Source organism: Opisthorchis viverrini, assembly GCF_000715545.1.
Source record: "Opisthorchis viverrini unplaced genomic scaffold opera_v5_234, whole genome shotgun sequence".
NCBI classification, from domain to species: Eukaryota; Metazoa; Platyhelminthes; class Trematoda; order Opisthorchiida; family Opisthorchiidae; genus Opisthorchis; species Opisthorchis viverrini.
The window spans coordinates 353338-369729 of record NW_008751892.1 but is presented as its reverse complement, the minus strand read 5'-3'; the positions used below and the strand labels follow the sequence as shown (position 1 = coordinate 369729).

General features: G+C 41.2%; 2 protein-coding genes across 2 annotated transcripts; both read left to right on the top strand.

The window, feature by feature from the left end:
- Positions 1–6057: 6057 nt before the first annotated feature.
- Positions 6058–6864, top strand: T265_08772 (hypothetical protein; the record flags this gene model as incomplete). Its single annotated transcript, XM_009174664.1, has 1 exon — positions 6058–6864. The coding sequence occupies one exon, from the start codon at positions 6058–6060 to the stop codon at positions 6862–6864; it is 807 nt and encodes a 268-aa protein (XP_009172928.1).
- Positions 6865–14931: 8067 nt separating this feature from the next.
- On the top strand, positions 14932–15726 carry T265_08771 (hypothetical protein; the record flags this gene model as incomplete). Its single annotated transcript, XM_009174663.1, has 1 exon — positions 14932–15726. The coding sequence occupies one exon, from the start codon at positions 14932–14934 to the stop codon at positions 15724–15726; it is 795 nt and encodes a 264-aa protein (XP_009172927.1).
- Positions 15727–16392: the final 666 nt, after the last annotated feature.

Below are 16392 nucleotides of genomic sequence, written 5' to 3'. Positions count from 1 at the left end.
GCGAGCCACCCGTCACAACCAAATTGATATGCAAATAAGTGTATTTATCGAAATCTTTCTAACTTGGGTTCAAATAGAACGGAAACTCGGGAGTATGCCTTCTTAGTTCCTTCTTCTTTAAAATTTTGTTGAAGTGGATCACTCGCAAAAGACAAATATATTAAGTATCAGTCGTTTTCAGCGGCTTATCCAAACCTTGGGGTTAAAAAACTGCTGCTCTACTGGTCTCATGTGCCTGGCTTATACACACGAAACAAAGACATCAGTAATACATTGGCAGAATACAAACTAAAGATCACATAATATAATGGTCTGGACAATGTAGACCCAAATAAACTCATTTAATCTTGGAAGCCCTTCGATTCAAATGCATAGAGGCCACCTTCCTACCACAGCATTGGGTTTGGCAGATAGACATTTAGATAAGACGTGTAGATAAGAATAGGATGAAACCCTCTTTATATCACCTTCCAAACTTCACCACCAAACACAAGTGTCTCAATCAGCAAATCTTGATGAAATTTCGGTTCTGGTTTACGAACTTTCGAGCACCTGATATTTTTAAACCATACTAGTGCTTGTCATTCGCTGTAGGCTAACACCGGTCAAGACGTCCACACTCGAACACTGTTTATCTATCTTGATATTAGTTGTCATTCATCAAATTATTGTCGACTTTGATAATACCTGAATAGTTAGAACTTCACGAATGATACCGGTTGTTCAGAAGGTACTAGTTTCCCCTGTTCGCTGAAATCCTGGTTTAAGAATCGTATCCTACCCACGATCAACTTATGTGATCATACTGTATGAATTCTTTGGCCTTCCGCGTTTCATCAGCTGGATGAAAACTGTTACACATGACGATCACAACTAATGATTGCCTCAGGCATTCAGTCGTGGCTTCCGACCATGATATGATATGAAGACCAAATACGGTGCACAAGGGAAGCGGGCATAACGATCGTACCGGAGCAGCATGCTTGTCAGTAATTCGTGGTGAGAATAATGGGAATAACTTGCAACCGGATAAATGGTCTGAAATAGTTAGGTGAAATTTGCGCTACAAATTCAAGTATAGCTAACTTTCCGGATACTATCCTTCTGGGGATCATAACAGAATCATTTCTTATACAGGCACACTCTTTGGAAAACTTAGAACATGCTTTAAAGGCTTTCTTAATGTTTCGCTACGAGGGGTTGTGCATTAAGGCCGATGCATCGATTTATTTCGCTACGAGGGGTTGTGCATTAAGGCCAATGCACCATAGAGTGGTCACCCATCCGTAAGAATTGTACATTCTTCTTAGTCGAAAGCATAGATCGAAAGACTTACTCTACACACGCGCATAACCAGCTGAATGTCTATACCTTCATCTCGAGTTTGTTGTAAATTTGACTGATAGATCACATGTTTGGAATACCAGTGTCAACTGACAGATACGCCGAGGAATATGAGTACGTCGAGATCGCTTTTCACAAGTGCAACGATGACATTTTATGTGCCACTATGTATTTAACCATAGACAATAACCTGCGACGCTGTCGAGACATAGGTTGGTTGTGCGTAAACTGGAACACGCTGACCACAGAATGATGGCCTACTGAACAGGTCGGGTGGTTGGCAAAATGATCACACGGATATCTGTAAATCTTTCTGTAACGTCAGTTTGTGGTGTCTATTATCTGGTATTTGCTGTGCGTCCTGTTGTTCCGTTAGGAGCGTCTCAAGCAGATTGCGCGTTGGGATCGATTGCGTTTATCCTTGTCCTAGAGCCTCTAATCATTATTTTTCCGTCCCCAGTAAGAAATTAAACGAAGAATCGAATTGTGCATCCTTCGAAACGGAAATTGAATCCAACATGCTATCACAAGCCAAGGTACGAGTGGAGGAAACCGTTTGCATTCAACAACTCAATTTATCTCTCTAAAATGACCAAATGAATGTAGCTGAAATACACACACGCATGGTTGTAGTTAAATCCACCTTGCGGGTTAACGCCAGTCAACGACTAAACTATTAAATACGATGCAGAGATCAACAAGACACCAGACGAATTGACAACGGAATGGGCGCAATCAAAGTAACAGAGTCCTTATGAGACCAAAAGCAGTGCTTACACCTTTCTCTACCAGAAATGTCCATCGAGATTCATTTTTATGAGTTTGATCGCACCATCTGATGTGAAACTGGCTAGCACAAAACCTGCTTAACATTGTCGGATCTATTCTAGATAAGCCCCGCCAATCGCTCGCCACCCAAAAAAGATAAGAAAAATGAGGATATGAAATTAATTCTTTAGTTTTTATTGAAGAGCGTGAAATCGGCACTGCATACATACACACCTCTCTAGTTACCCGGCAGATCCCTGCGATAATCCACTTCTGGAGATAGACTCGCCCTGCTTGGTTTTTAAGGAAAGATATTTCATCGATCTGGGCGTGTATACCTGGGCCGCCGATAAATGTTGGAGTCTGCGAAAGCCGCCAGGCGCAAACTTCGCGGAGAAAGTTGTTCCAGTCGACAGCGGTCGTGTAGCTAATAGATAGTTCCTCTGAGCGGAATTTGATTTTCGCCAAATTTTCGGACCAACAATAAACGAATAGAATTACTGTCACCAACTCCAACCTACATCGCTCCAGCCAAGTTCCCTCTCGAAAACCGACTTCGTGCCGACTCTGCCGGGCTGTCAGAGTCAGAAACGGTTGTAAGTGTCATTTGGTGGCCATTGTTACATAAACGCTGATGATGGATCACTCCGTGGCTTTGCAAAAGAACTTATTGCCGTCTCCTTGTCATAAACGAGAGTTGAAAGCGTCAGAAAGTTCATTTAAGGTTTGACGTCCGAACGGAGAAAAGTTTTGCACAAAACGAGTCTAGATGCGGACAAGGAATTGTTTTCATCAAAAATAGGTCAAAGTTGTGTGCGTCATTAAGTCGAAGCTGGCAACAAGTGGTGGGGCATAAATTTTTGCACATGCACTTTTGCATTAGTGGCGGGGCTTATGCGAAATGATCCGCACTGTCAATGGTGTACAAGCAGCACTGTCTTTCTCTAAAATTGACTTGTACTTCGTGGGTGCACATCTGGGAATTTGGTTGGCTTCACCGGTATTTCAAATTAGAATGATCAGATGCTCGGAATCGGCAATGCTGAGTAGTGTTGGTCAAGCAAACCACAGTTTTTTTCACCACAATTTCAAAAAGGAGCCGAGTGACCCCTGGAGAGCTGTGCCTTTCTTTCGTACATCTACGACTGATTGCGAGGCATCAGCAGCTGTGACAAAACATGCTATTGCGTTTTTTATGGGTCCAAATTTCTGCCCAAGAAAGTTCTGTTGCTTGGCCGTTACATATCCACTTGTGATGTGTAAACTGATGCAGTCTGCGCAGTTATTTGTACAGAAAAGCACGCATTTAACCATTTCGGTCATCCAAGAGAAAAACAGAGTCAGCATCTGGGTCGTTGGAATAGGAAGGCGTGATTTTATCTTGCAGTCTCTGAAGGAAACACCAAAGACAACCGACCAGTGCACGCCGATATACACTGATAGATCTAATGTTAGTCATTACAATTCATACAGCCATTATTTTATCACGAAGCCATTCTTCGTTTAGATACTCCTTCGCAGAGAAATTGCATATTGATCGTTTCTTATCCAAAAACGCACGAATACGAACAGATATCTAGGCCAATTGAGGTAAAAAAATTACCGGCATAAAAATCTAACGAATGTGAACAACCGAATACGACTTCGCAATCACTAAGATCCTCGGAAGACAGTCAGTTTAACTTGACAGCCGCTCACAATTTGCACGCAGCTAACCATATCCATAAAAAAAACCGATGCACAATTTCGTCATGCCTTATCTGGTAATAGGGAATCCACAAATCTCCTCACACGTGTGTTTGTGAACAGTGTTAGAAACCATTTTGCAGCCAAACTGCTTACTTTTTTACTAGTTTTGGTGCCGCTCACTTCTCGGTTTACCGTCATTTAGGACAGCGACACGTGAATTCAGATTCTCCAGCCTACACTTGTAATTCCCCAACCGAAGAAGCTTACTGCGCAATGCCATACCAATGGAAAGATAAAACACTACGCTGGAAACTCTGGTTGTGGTCTCACTGAGAGCCCTCACTTCAACCGCTGGATTTACGGATGGTACCCATCACACTTACTACGAGATGCTAAGACCCGTTAGGCACAGAACACAGTTTGACCGCATTGTTGGTTAAAATTCAGCTCAAAATATACTTTGCATGGCGTGGCGTGGCGCAAGCGAAAAGCTCTTCAAATGGAGGAGGATCGCATAACCCGGATCATGAGACGGTCTGCAAACAAGGTACTCCAAGACACTCATAGCAATCTCATAGAACAAAAGCTATCGTTCAGATTTTTGAGTGAACTGATCCCCACCACTCCAGCGTTCCTGTACCGGTGTACTCCATTCGACCCTGCCAACCAGAGCCTTGAACTGTCAGTCTGGATACTCCTAAATTTTCGAAAGTGTAATCATACACAGCTTCCCTGAGGCGTAACGTGACTGTTGTGACAGGTGAACTTACTGTTCCAGTCTTAGTGTTACTAACCCACATTTTGGCAACACAGCTACTAGCTTCCCCAACTGTTCGACACCCAAACTTCCACATTCGAGGTGCAAATCCGAACACAGTTTAGGCCGCTGAGTCACAGGATGGTCCAAAGTGGACGAAACCAACTATTGTAGATTGTGGAAACCAAGATGGACGCTCCAATACTCGGCAACGCAGCCACTATCAGGAAGAATACCTTTTGATTAAGGTAGATGTATGTGTAAATGGGTTGCTTTTGAAACAAATTAGCGGAATGAAGTTTTTGCAGGAAAACTTGATGAAATAACGTTTTTTTTCTAGCTCAGTTCTTAGTCTCAACCTTCCTAGACAGTGTACACCACAAAAGATCCACCAAAGGTGTATTAACGCCAAAAATCATTTCAGAAACACAAGTACGGATCACCGTATATAAAGTGTGTGACGAAAACATTCTTGAAATTCTAACGCCTTCTAGACGCGGCAGTGGCAACTTGTAATCGGCTGATACTGGGCCATGATTGGCTGCTAGGTCAAGACTTTCGGCCAACCAGCAAGCATCCCGGTCTTCTGGCTAGTCGTTAGTCGTGGAGACTGAGCCATTATCCGAATAGTTCAACTGACTAGGGAAGTTCTCCGTCAATGTATGAAATAAGCCGATAAGTTTTTTGAGGTATTGTATGCCAAGCGTCGCTAGTCGCTAGTCGTGGAGACTGAGCTATTATCCGAATAGTTCAACTGACTAGGGGAAGTTCTCCGTCAATTTATGAAATAAGCCGATTTTTTTGAGGTGTTGCATGCCAAGCAACATCACTTGTCTTTAAAGCTTTGGTTCAAATCACCGGTAATAACAGAAAGTCCGTAGTGAGTAAATCAAAGAAGACTTGCATGTGTCGTAATACAATGTCTTTTTTGTTCATAGCAAAATAGAAAAACTGGCGATTCCTATGGGTAGCTGAACGGGCTTCGTTTGATACGTCCATCCAAAATGTAACTTAAGTCACTTATTCACTGATTTGTAACTGACTATTTCCTTTACTAATTTAGTGTGAAAAATTCACGTTTGCCATTCCTAAAAACGGTACCAAAGCTTTTAGAATATAACTGTTCACCGGGTGATATTACCTGTTTCGATTTTCGGGAAAACCGAAAGAAATCAGGTAGCTGTTACAATATTCCAACTTAAAGTCATGTTTCACCAGACTGAGACTACTCTCGTATGCTAAAGTCAAGAAGGTGGCCTGATATGACTGTGTTACGTCATGAGTATGAGTAGAAAGGAACGCGCAAACAGCTTGTATCAGCAATCGGTTTGAGTCACAACTTTGTCCACGGTGAACAACAGCTATTGGCTGGGCGCAACCAGCCAATCGACTTTGTCTGACTGAACAGTACCACATACTTGGATACCGAGTAGGGCCAAAATAAAGGCATCGTTTCGTCGTCGGTAACATTTCTAGTATCTGCCTGTGTTCTCATCATCATGAGCAAGGACGTCGAAATCAATCCATACATTAATTATCCTGTCGATAAAAAGTCTCGTCAGGTTGTGAACAAAGAAATTCCGGTTGCACAAATTGGACGCACACAGCTCAAAGGGGCTGATCCGTTCAATGAAGCAACAGCAAATGGTTTATTGGAGAAGCACCTTAAAGGCAAGAAGAAAAAGCCAGAACCAGTTCTATTTTTGGTTGATCGGATGAGATTCAAAAAGAAGGGTAATCGTGAATATTTGAGTTACAGAGAAATACAAAATTTTCAACGATTTCCGAACCATCCAGAGCTGTTCATGCTTTATGTAGTTGAAGAAAAGAATGGCAAGCGAAGCTACGAAACATACACCTGTAACAATCCATCTGATGTACAGGCTATTCGAGATATGATCAACGCAGCAAACAATGATCCAAAACGATTGCTTCAAGATGTTGGTCCGACCAGACTGCTGTCGATCTCATCTTCCTCGAGTTCCGAGTATTATATCGATACCCGATCATATAGTAGAGCATCGCGTCCAACATCGGTCCAGTACGTGCAACAAGAACCCGCCCAGTACGTTTACATGATGGAGCCGGAAACTCAAGTCGTCTACCAGAAGACCAGTACCCGTCCCGTAAGTATTGCATCCAGATCTTCTGCACCCGCCGGAGAAGTAACTTATTTGAGATCAGATAACATTAACGGACCGCAAATAATGGATCACGGGCCAGTTTACATGTACGTGTCTCGATCGAAACAAAGTTTAGGTCGCGACAACTACTCACCCGAATACTCACGTCGAACCTACTACTGAAATGATCGAACTGAAACAGATCACAGTGAGCCTTGTTGACATACTCTTGTTTCTGTTTTATTGCCAAGTTTCGCAAAGCTATTACAAGGTGACTTCCAATAGGAGAGTCACATCATTCATAACTGTAACTGTTTTGCTGCAAAATAGGTTTTATCCGCTGGCGGGCTTTTCGATTACATTCATGTGAGAAAGAAAGAACGAAGCATCTCTCATCAGGTTTCGGAGGAAAAAAGGACACAGTCCGAATACAGTATCCTATTCCCCATACAACATAGAGGTCAAAAAGTCGCTCTTCCCGTAAACCCCTGTGGGCCACAAAAACAAGGAAGAAAGGACACAGTCCCAGTACAGTATCCTATTTCCCATACAACATAGAGGTCAGAAAGTCGCTCTTCCCCGTAAACCCCTGTGGGCCACAAAACATTTCTTGCTGCAAAATCAAACTACTTACTGACCGTCCCTCAATATTCCATTACCTGTCCAGTCCATATTTGTATTCTAAAATGTTTAGTAGATTTTCAACGCACATTACTAGATCCTTTGCTAGTGCGCTTGATGGACTTTCGACGAAAAGATACGCTAAGAAGTTAAAAAGTTTGTTAAACTTGCCAAATACAGTTTAAGTGTACGTGACTACTCTTAGTCCGCCTTCGGATGTCCCTGGCTGCTCGGTAAAATTTACTGCAGATGTGTTTTCAAAAATTACACTAGTATCAAATTTTGCCGTTGCCTGAGGTGGATACTATGTGTACAAAGAGATCACATGTGTTCTGATTGACCGCTTTTAAAGGCTATGAGAATTCAAATCGAATTCGACTTCTTATACTATAAGCCTACTTGTAACCGAAGAAGAATATGATCTTGTTCCTCGAAAATATTTTCACGAATCCACAGGTAGACCACAAAACAATTTCACGATTCGTACAGCTCCATTCTATTTGATAGACACAGAGCGATCGGATAATAAGGTCTCTGTCAGATCAAGAAATATTCAACCACAGTTTATTCGTTCTATCACAGTTTCTCACACTTTTGTACGCTTTAATTGGAGCACAACCAAATTTTGCCACTCATTGATATGGGTTTGGTTGCAACTGATGATCCGCTGGCAAACCGCTACCTTATTACTTCGAGCAACTTCCAAAGGCCTGATCGTTCATACACACAACAGCAGGATATGACGGAAGGAAAGAGTGTCCCAAGGTCAACATAGAAAAGATCCCTACCAATGCTCGCAATTTAATCGAAATCAGACGGGACAAACAATCTTGTTAAACGTGTTCCCTGAAAATCTTGTCCCTGCCTACTATGGACATGAAGGTTAAGTGGTCAAGAAGATTTCCGGAGAAGCAAATTCAGCATTGTCGCTAAGTTGACTGAATGTCACACATCTCGCTGATCTGTTTTGGGTTTTCCAGTCTACTCAGTTTTTATCATTATTTTACTCATTATAGAAATCTTGCACAGCCGACACTTTAATCTATAGGATGTTCTGTGTCATAAACCAAGTGCAAACATTGCTCGTTTTTGATTTACCAAAATTTATGAGAGGAACTAAATGCACAAGGCAATCGGTTAGTTAGTAGTCTTACAGTGTATCAGGAAACATACGTGTGCGGAGATAACCTGATAAAATGCAATGCAGTTGTCCTAGGCTCTTCAAGTGGATATCTATCACAAAGTCACGTCTTGATAAGTGTATGAATTAGATGGAGTAAATTTATAAGGAACCTTTCCTGCCGAAGATGGCTGGAGAAATTTCGCAAATAGGGGTACCAATGTAACTAGAGTTACTGATGGTCTGGGTCTTTACGACCTCCTTGATGAAGAAGCCTTGATGATGTGTGCCAAATTCCAGTTTTTTTCGATTCCGCTTTAAAGGATTTACTCCTAATGGGTCGTAATATTCGTTGCACTTCCAGCAACCACAACCACACCCCCAAATAAGGCAATTTCTTCCACACATATTTGATACTTGATCTGTGGGCCCATTTTCTAGGGTTCAAAAAGTGATATTTGCGGATAAGGTAAGACTGCTTGAAGCTGGAAGTCTAGGAAACGTTAAAAAAATTTTATTATTGCCGGAAAGAAGTGCGAACTTAAAGGCTCCTAGGTAAGGGTTTCGATGTCCGAATTCAGCTGCGAATGGCTCATTTCTAAAAACGCAGAATTGAGGTGCTCAGTGACATCAAGATAAAAGTTTACCTAACCCTTTTCACCTAAACGTCTTCATGAAATCCGCCGCCAAAATCTCGGAATCGCCACAACATCTCAGGCGTTGTCAAGACCAGTTAGTACGATGTCAAGCTTCATGACTTGTCTAAATTTCAGAGTATTTTGTACATGTCTGTCTCGGTGTCTGTCATAGGTGGGTGAAAAATGACCCCGTGTTTATTGTGATCACATTATAATCACAACTACAAAATAAACAGTCTTTTGTTTCAGAATTAGGAGACAACCGCTCACCGTAAATTTGCCTTCAGCCCACCACATCTGGTTCGCACTTGCAAAAGGGAACTAATAAGCAAAGCAACCTTCCCAATAAAAACTGAAGGCATCAAACCCCAGTATATAAACTTTATGTCCATTGCGTATAAATCATGCATGTCCAGTTGTCCGCGTCCAGCATACATTTATTTTAAAGAAAAGAAGAAGAAAAGAAAAGTGAAATGCGTCTGCTTCACCCCTGGAAGTGTAATCACCAACCATCGTAAGAGACCACCAGTTCTTCTCGAAAATCAGTTTTATGCATTGATATTTTAATACGGCATTAATAAAACGCGTAAAACATCTTACTTGATATCACAAAGGAGTGCCATGTTCTTGAACCCTTGCCGACTATGCTAAAGGCTATAACAAACTTTCAAGATGAGATCCCCAACCGAGGGACTGTCATGCGTCTTAGAAATGATGTACACTGCTGAAAGTGTCGCAAAAGTTATGATACAGGTTAAATATTTTGGTGAATCCACCGCACCATACAAACATAGACAAGTTGTCATTTTAAAAAATAGTGCAATCGCAAGACATGGCTCGCCTTCGGATATGTTGGTCAGACTCGTCGTAGGTCGAGGCCTGTGTGGATAATCAGTATCCGGGTCCCCTGCAGACTGTCAGACGTCCCATGATGTAAGATGAAAGCTACGACTTTTCAAACCCACGTGAAGGCTGTACAGCATGCAAATTTATGTCGTCTCCAACATCCAACTTTTTGTTGGTATATATATATATATACAAGAAATGGTATTACGCTGGGAATCTTGCCATCATTCAGTGAACAGTAGGTGTTCGAGACGTTCGCCCAACATAGTAGTTGAGAATACACAAGAATACACGCGGGATTATTGCAAATTTTTAACCAAAGGGCTGATTGGTATTACCTTCTGCACAGCGACACAATTTTGAAACCCCTGTACACATTTTGGAGAAAAGCAGCGGTCATTTTCCTAAAGGAAACTACTCACAAAGTTGCTGAGAACTCTTCTACAGCCCACGACCATTTTGGGGCCAATCAGGTGGGCACAGTTTCAAACTAATTTTCAAATGAGTGTATTTTTCAAAAACAGTCCAATTTGGGTGCAAGTAGAACATAAGATTGACAGAACCTCTGGGACTGCGCCTACTTAATGAGCCCCGAGAAGGGCAAAACCGGTCGTGGGCTGTCGAAGAGTTTTCAGCAACCTTGTGAGTAGTTTCCTTTATGAAAATATACTGCGATATCTCGAATATTGTGCCAAATTAAACATGAGGCGGCCTGTGTGCAGCACATTCAGTTGTAGAATATTATAAACGAGAGATTCAGTCGAGCCTCCCGTGAAAACCAAATTGATTTGCAAATGATTGTATTTCTCGAAAAGCGGTTATTTTATTAGACATAGTTGTAGGGAACATTCACCTTCCGTCTATCGTAATATCACTCACAAATAAACCAATCAGTTTAGAGACTAAGAGCCAATCAATTTTAACATGACAATTGGTACTGCAATAATACTCTGAGTCACTGGGCTGCCAGGTTTCGACGGCATATAAAGACTATCTTTTATGAATAGCACCATTGTGCCAGCTGACTATGGACTGTTCATTATGAACAAAGATGTGGTATTTAACCCTTACGTCAACTGTACTGTTGATAAAAAGTCTCAACAAGTGATAGTGAAAGACCTTCCACTCACTGAAATTGGATACACAAAACTGAAAGACACGGAATCTTTCAGCGGAGTTACGGCAAGAAATGTTTTCGAGGAACATCTGAAAAAGAACAAGAAGAAGAAATCTGCTCTCGTACACTTTCTGTTCGATCGAATGCGCTTTACCAAAAAGGGCAAACATGACCTTCTCAGTTACAGAGAAATCCGAGATTTTCAACGTTTCGAACGCCATCCAAATTTGTTTATGTTGTTTGTGATTGATGAGAAAAGCAACAAGAAAAGCTACGAAACGTACGCATGCAACAACGTATCAGATGTGCAAGTCGTCCGAGATATCCTCACCACAGCAAACAGTCACCCAATGAGAATCCTAAAAGAAATTAGCTCCTTTAGAAGGATCTCTCTTGCTTCAGATGAAATTTTTGATTTTTCATTGAGCCATATTGAAGCATCGTACCCAAGACCCAATCACTATCCTCCAAATGCACCAAAATCCTCAGCATTGGTAATCTACAGAGAACATCCAGAGGTTAACGGACAGACTCCTAGTCGAACACAAAGTGTGATTCCCATAGACCCCGATTACTTTGAGAGATGGACTTATTCGAGATCGCACACAGATAGTGAACCGCTGATCACAGAGAATAAACTAGTCTGCATATAAAATGATCCTTCAGATTAATCAACTCGCTGGAATTATGATCATTTTGTACAACCCCACCTGTCTTACGACAGACGATACTACGCACGATCAACGTAAATCGGAATAGTTACCGACGGCTTTAGCCTCATAATACGTGTTTGCTCTAGAACAAATCAAAAGTATTCCGTTTGTCACTCAAACACTTTCTATTCAGAAGAAATTTCTCGTTTTCTACCCTTTTTCGGAGATCCGTATGATTTTATAGGAATAAAAATTTTATCTTGAATTTGCCTCGTACAGAAATCCTTGTAAACTGTTTTACATCACTACCATGAGTTGTTCGCACTACTTTCGAGTGGCTGCGGCCGTCCCTGTATTCTATTCCTAACTTTTCAATCTCGACATACTACTCGAATTGCGGGGCGCCTATCGGAAGACGCACCAGCAACAATGAAGATGATAATAAAATACTAACCTTTAGTCGCCAACATGTGAGGCGGTTTCCTGTTGCCCGTAAGGAGTGACTGCCACTGTGGCGGTCTCACATACCACCTAACACAAAGCAGCTCAACAATTACCTCACCAAGGAATAAGTTGAACAAGAAAGTGGCTTAACTTAATTGTATATCTCGCATTTTGATTCACTAGGTTTCCACTATTCGGAATGTACGAAGAAAACTGGCAAAAACAACGGCCTTATTTTCGCTATTAAGTTTCCTGAAATATGACACTTCTGCTAATTGAAATGTCACTGTAGATGCCACTATATATCACAAAATTTGGTGAAATTAGCGTTCGCCGGACATTATGTTCCGAAAGCGGTTTTCGTCCTAAATCAACTCGAACCAAAAGCCTACCCAATATTATGCAGACCTGCAACCAAATGCTTTTCATCAGGTTCCAGTTCCTTTGAAATTGCTCGTATTGATTTTGTGGTGGAGAATTCAGGCAGTTTTATTTCGACATAAAATGTGGTGTTCGTGTCACATTAATCTTGATTATTCTCCTGGGAACGGCATATATAGAACGTCGGAAGAAAGTTTGAGGCCATGTACAGTAGCTTTCAACTGAGGATGGCATCACTAGAACGTAATTTTATATATACATGTAACAAAATTAACCAGATGTGCGACACTCAGTCCCAATAATATTCAACTGATCGGAAGTCGTTCAAGATAAATGCCACATAAAAGTCCAATTGTTGTAATCGTGAACTACGATAGTCTCGTTGGGCGGCAAAAACAGAAAAAACGTAGCGTGCTTCAGGATGTCGCATTTCATTTTCGCGCAGGACCCATTTTGATTTTCTTCTCTAGTCTGTGTACCGCCAAAGCGAGCACAAATCGTGGTTGAAGTAAAACTGAGGCAGAGCGGTTGAACTTGACAGCCAATCAACATGAGGAGTGCGCCGTATCTTTTCGAGAAACGAGTTTGATAAATTTAAACCGCGGTTGTGTTATGGTAATTTATTCCCATATATCCTGTGACCGAAATAAAACGTATTATTTTTCTGTCATATCACTGACGAACTGTACCAGACTAATTTCTGAAGCTGAAAACCGTGCGTACATTCGTCTTTGGCAAACACTCAGAGCTAATTTAACGGACGCATGGAATTTTATGGATAGTCTAACATAAGGTTGTGCTCCACTAACTAAGCACCGTTTATCTTGCTGCAATAAGCTTTCGGTAAACTGACGATTCATACCATCGCTGCGCTAGAATATAGGCAACCACTCGGAATCCGAAACTATGGATCAAATTCCATGCTAAGTAGAAGACACTGATCGCTTCATTTGTTTGTTGTTTTAATTTGAGTACAAAAGATATCAAGTGTGAATTGACGTGATGGATCGATGGTGTACAATACCTTAAAGGAAAGTCTTGAAGTGCTCAAGTAGCTTGATAAAAATAACTCGGGCCTTCGTTCAATCGATCTAGACTTGCTTCGCACCATGGGCTATTTGTAAGTGTCTACTGTCTTCAAGCATGCTTCATCAGTGTCAAGTGTAAATACCAAACGCTCTCGAGGAAATAGTTAAGGCCTCACAGAGTGTTTCCTAGAACTACGTCGACCAGAAGTAAACACAGGTAACTCACCCTCAATCGAATCTTCCACACGCTACTTTGAAACCTATTTGTTGAAAACATGTTTGTCAACCTAACCCATTAAAACCATGAAATTTATGCATTTCAGGGTAGGGGGTAATTATGCTGGATGAATTATTTATCGGTGTTAAAGTACGCTCAACATAGTGCCAAAACATGGCTTCATAAATTGCTCCACTCCAATAGTCCAGGCGACGTAAGGTCAGTCATTATTTTCCAATAAGAGTTCAATGGCATATGGCCAATCAAACGTTGTTCAAGAAAAAGACACAATGTAAATTCATTGATATGTTTCCTTCTGAAGAGGACCATTCGTTGGAACTAAAGCAACATGTTTTACGTTGTTGGTTTATCCCGTAATAACGAATACAACAGAAAAATCTCTGCGCAGCTAGATTTGTCTTTTCAACAAAAATGTGTAGCCAGATGATTTCCCCTGTGTTGGAGTAACGTGATGCTGAAGTGTAAACCGATCTTAGGGCAGTAAACTTGCAGTGTTCATTTGATTATCCCAATAAAGAGCATTTGATTATTGAAAACAGCCTGACCGGTTAATTTCGCGGGGTTTCGAGATACCACTAACATGCGAAATGGTAGCGTATCGCGAGATGAACCAGCAAAGTATTCAAGCTCACTCCTCCGTTTTTGAAAGCTACCAAGTTGTTCCCTTCTATTTTCGTTGCAAAGTAAATAGTTCACGCCGTTTGCGGAGATAACACATTCTTAAGCATTGTTATTTACGATGCTAGATGCCAATACAAATGACAGCTACTGAAAGCACTCCTAACAAAGTAGTTTTAAGCAAAAACTTTTGTGATGCCCGCTGTTCTCCATGTTATAACTCTTTCGTTAGTCCCTTCCTGGAGGAAGTTCATCCATTCATAAACAAAAAATGTTCAGTGATTTGATAAGATAACCCGGGAGCTTTCAACCAGTGTATATTAATAACACAGTGAGTATCTTACTACGATCCAGATCCTGGAAACCCAACGTTTAAAATAACAAAAACGTCAAATACGTGTTTCTAAACGTGAATCATTGGCTGAAATCAAGAAACCAATCAAGTTCAATGGAGTTGTCAAGGTCTGTACTAATTTGAAAACATGGCAGACAAAGTGTAGTAGATCACCAATCTTATGTGCTTAGCACGACAATAGTTTATCTACCATGACCAGCAAGGATGTTGAACTTAATCCTTTAGTTAATCAACCAGTTGATAAAAAGTCAAAGCAAGTAGTCAACAAAGAAATTCCAGTCGCTCAGCTTGGAAGAACAAAGCTGAAGGATTCTGAAGCGTTCAATGATCGAACTGCAAATAACCTGTTGGATAAACATTTGAAGAAGAAAGGTAAACCCAGTCCGGTCTTTTTCTTAGTGGATAGAATGCGATTTAAGAAGAAGGGACACCACGAATATCTGAACTACAGGGAAGTTCACAGTTTTCACAAATTCGCGAACCATCCAAACGTGTTCATGCTTTTCGTCATTGAAGAGAAGAAGGGCAAACGAAGCTATGAAACCTATTCTTGTAACAACTCTGCAGATGTACAGTGCATTCGGGATATGATAGGCACAATCCAGGACGATCCAAAACGATTGCTGCAAGGTCTTGGACCAGTAAGAGTGGTTTCTCTCTCTTCTTCGTCGAGCTCCGAGTACCACATTGAGAGACGATTATCAAACCGATCATCACAGTCTAGATCGGTTGCGTATCGGCCGTATTCACAACAAGAACCCGCTGAATACCTTTATATTGTGGACCCGGAACAGTCAACAGGCCAACAGACATTACAACCAGTACAAAAAAGAGTATCGAATGGAATAATCAATTCAAGAATGAATAGCTTCAATGGGTCTCAAGCCCCGGACCATGGACCAGTTTATGTGTACGGGTCTCGCTCATCTAGGAATCTATACAGGGATGGATATTCACCCGAATATTCTCGCCGGAAATACTGCTGAAGGAAAACAAGATGGATGGTTGGTGCAGTCGCATTAAACACTAACGGTTACCATCGGACCTACATATTTTTTATTCCTCTGGATGTCTGCGAAAGCGACATCAAGAACAGGTGAATACCCATGTATGACTATTCTCTGTTAATTTGTAAAAATCACGTTTCATAATATTTGGCGTATCACTGTTGCTTTTCTAAGGAAAGCATATTTAACTCATTGCGATTTGACCCGAAACCTTCTTTTCTCCAACAACTAGGGTGTTCTGTCTATTGATTGTCTTCTTTGTTATGATAGTTCTTCGACGCCTAACGAGGAAAAGTGCACGCAAACTTTACATACTACCCACCCTAAGAAATGCTCGCTATGTTCAAGGACTGATATGGTTGTGCTACTGAAATCAGCGTGCTGAGCTGTAAGGAAAGTACGCTTTTGTGATTAATGGATTTTCTCATGAGTTGAATAGTGCTCTTCTTTCATCCTCGAATAATGTTTCTTTTCCAAAAATACATTAGTAAGAACTTTGGAAAGTCTTATGAAAAAAAAACATCTCTAGGTCCTATTGGTCCATTTACACTTATTGTGGACCACACTTATGCCAGCTTCTGGTAAAAGACGCTAAGTTAGGGATATCGACGTGATCCCAAGATCGATTTTTACCACATATGGTTG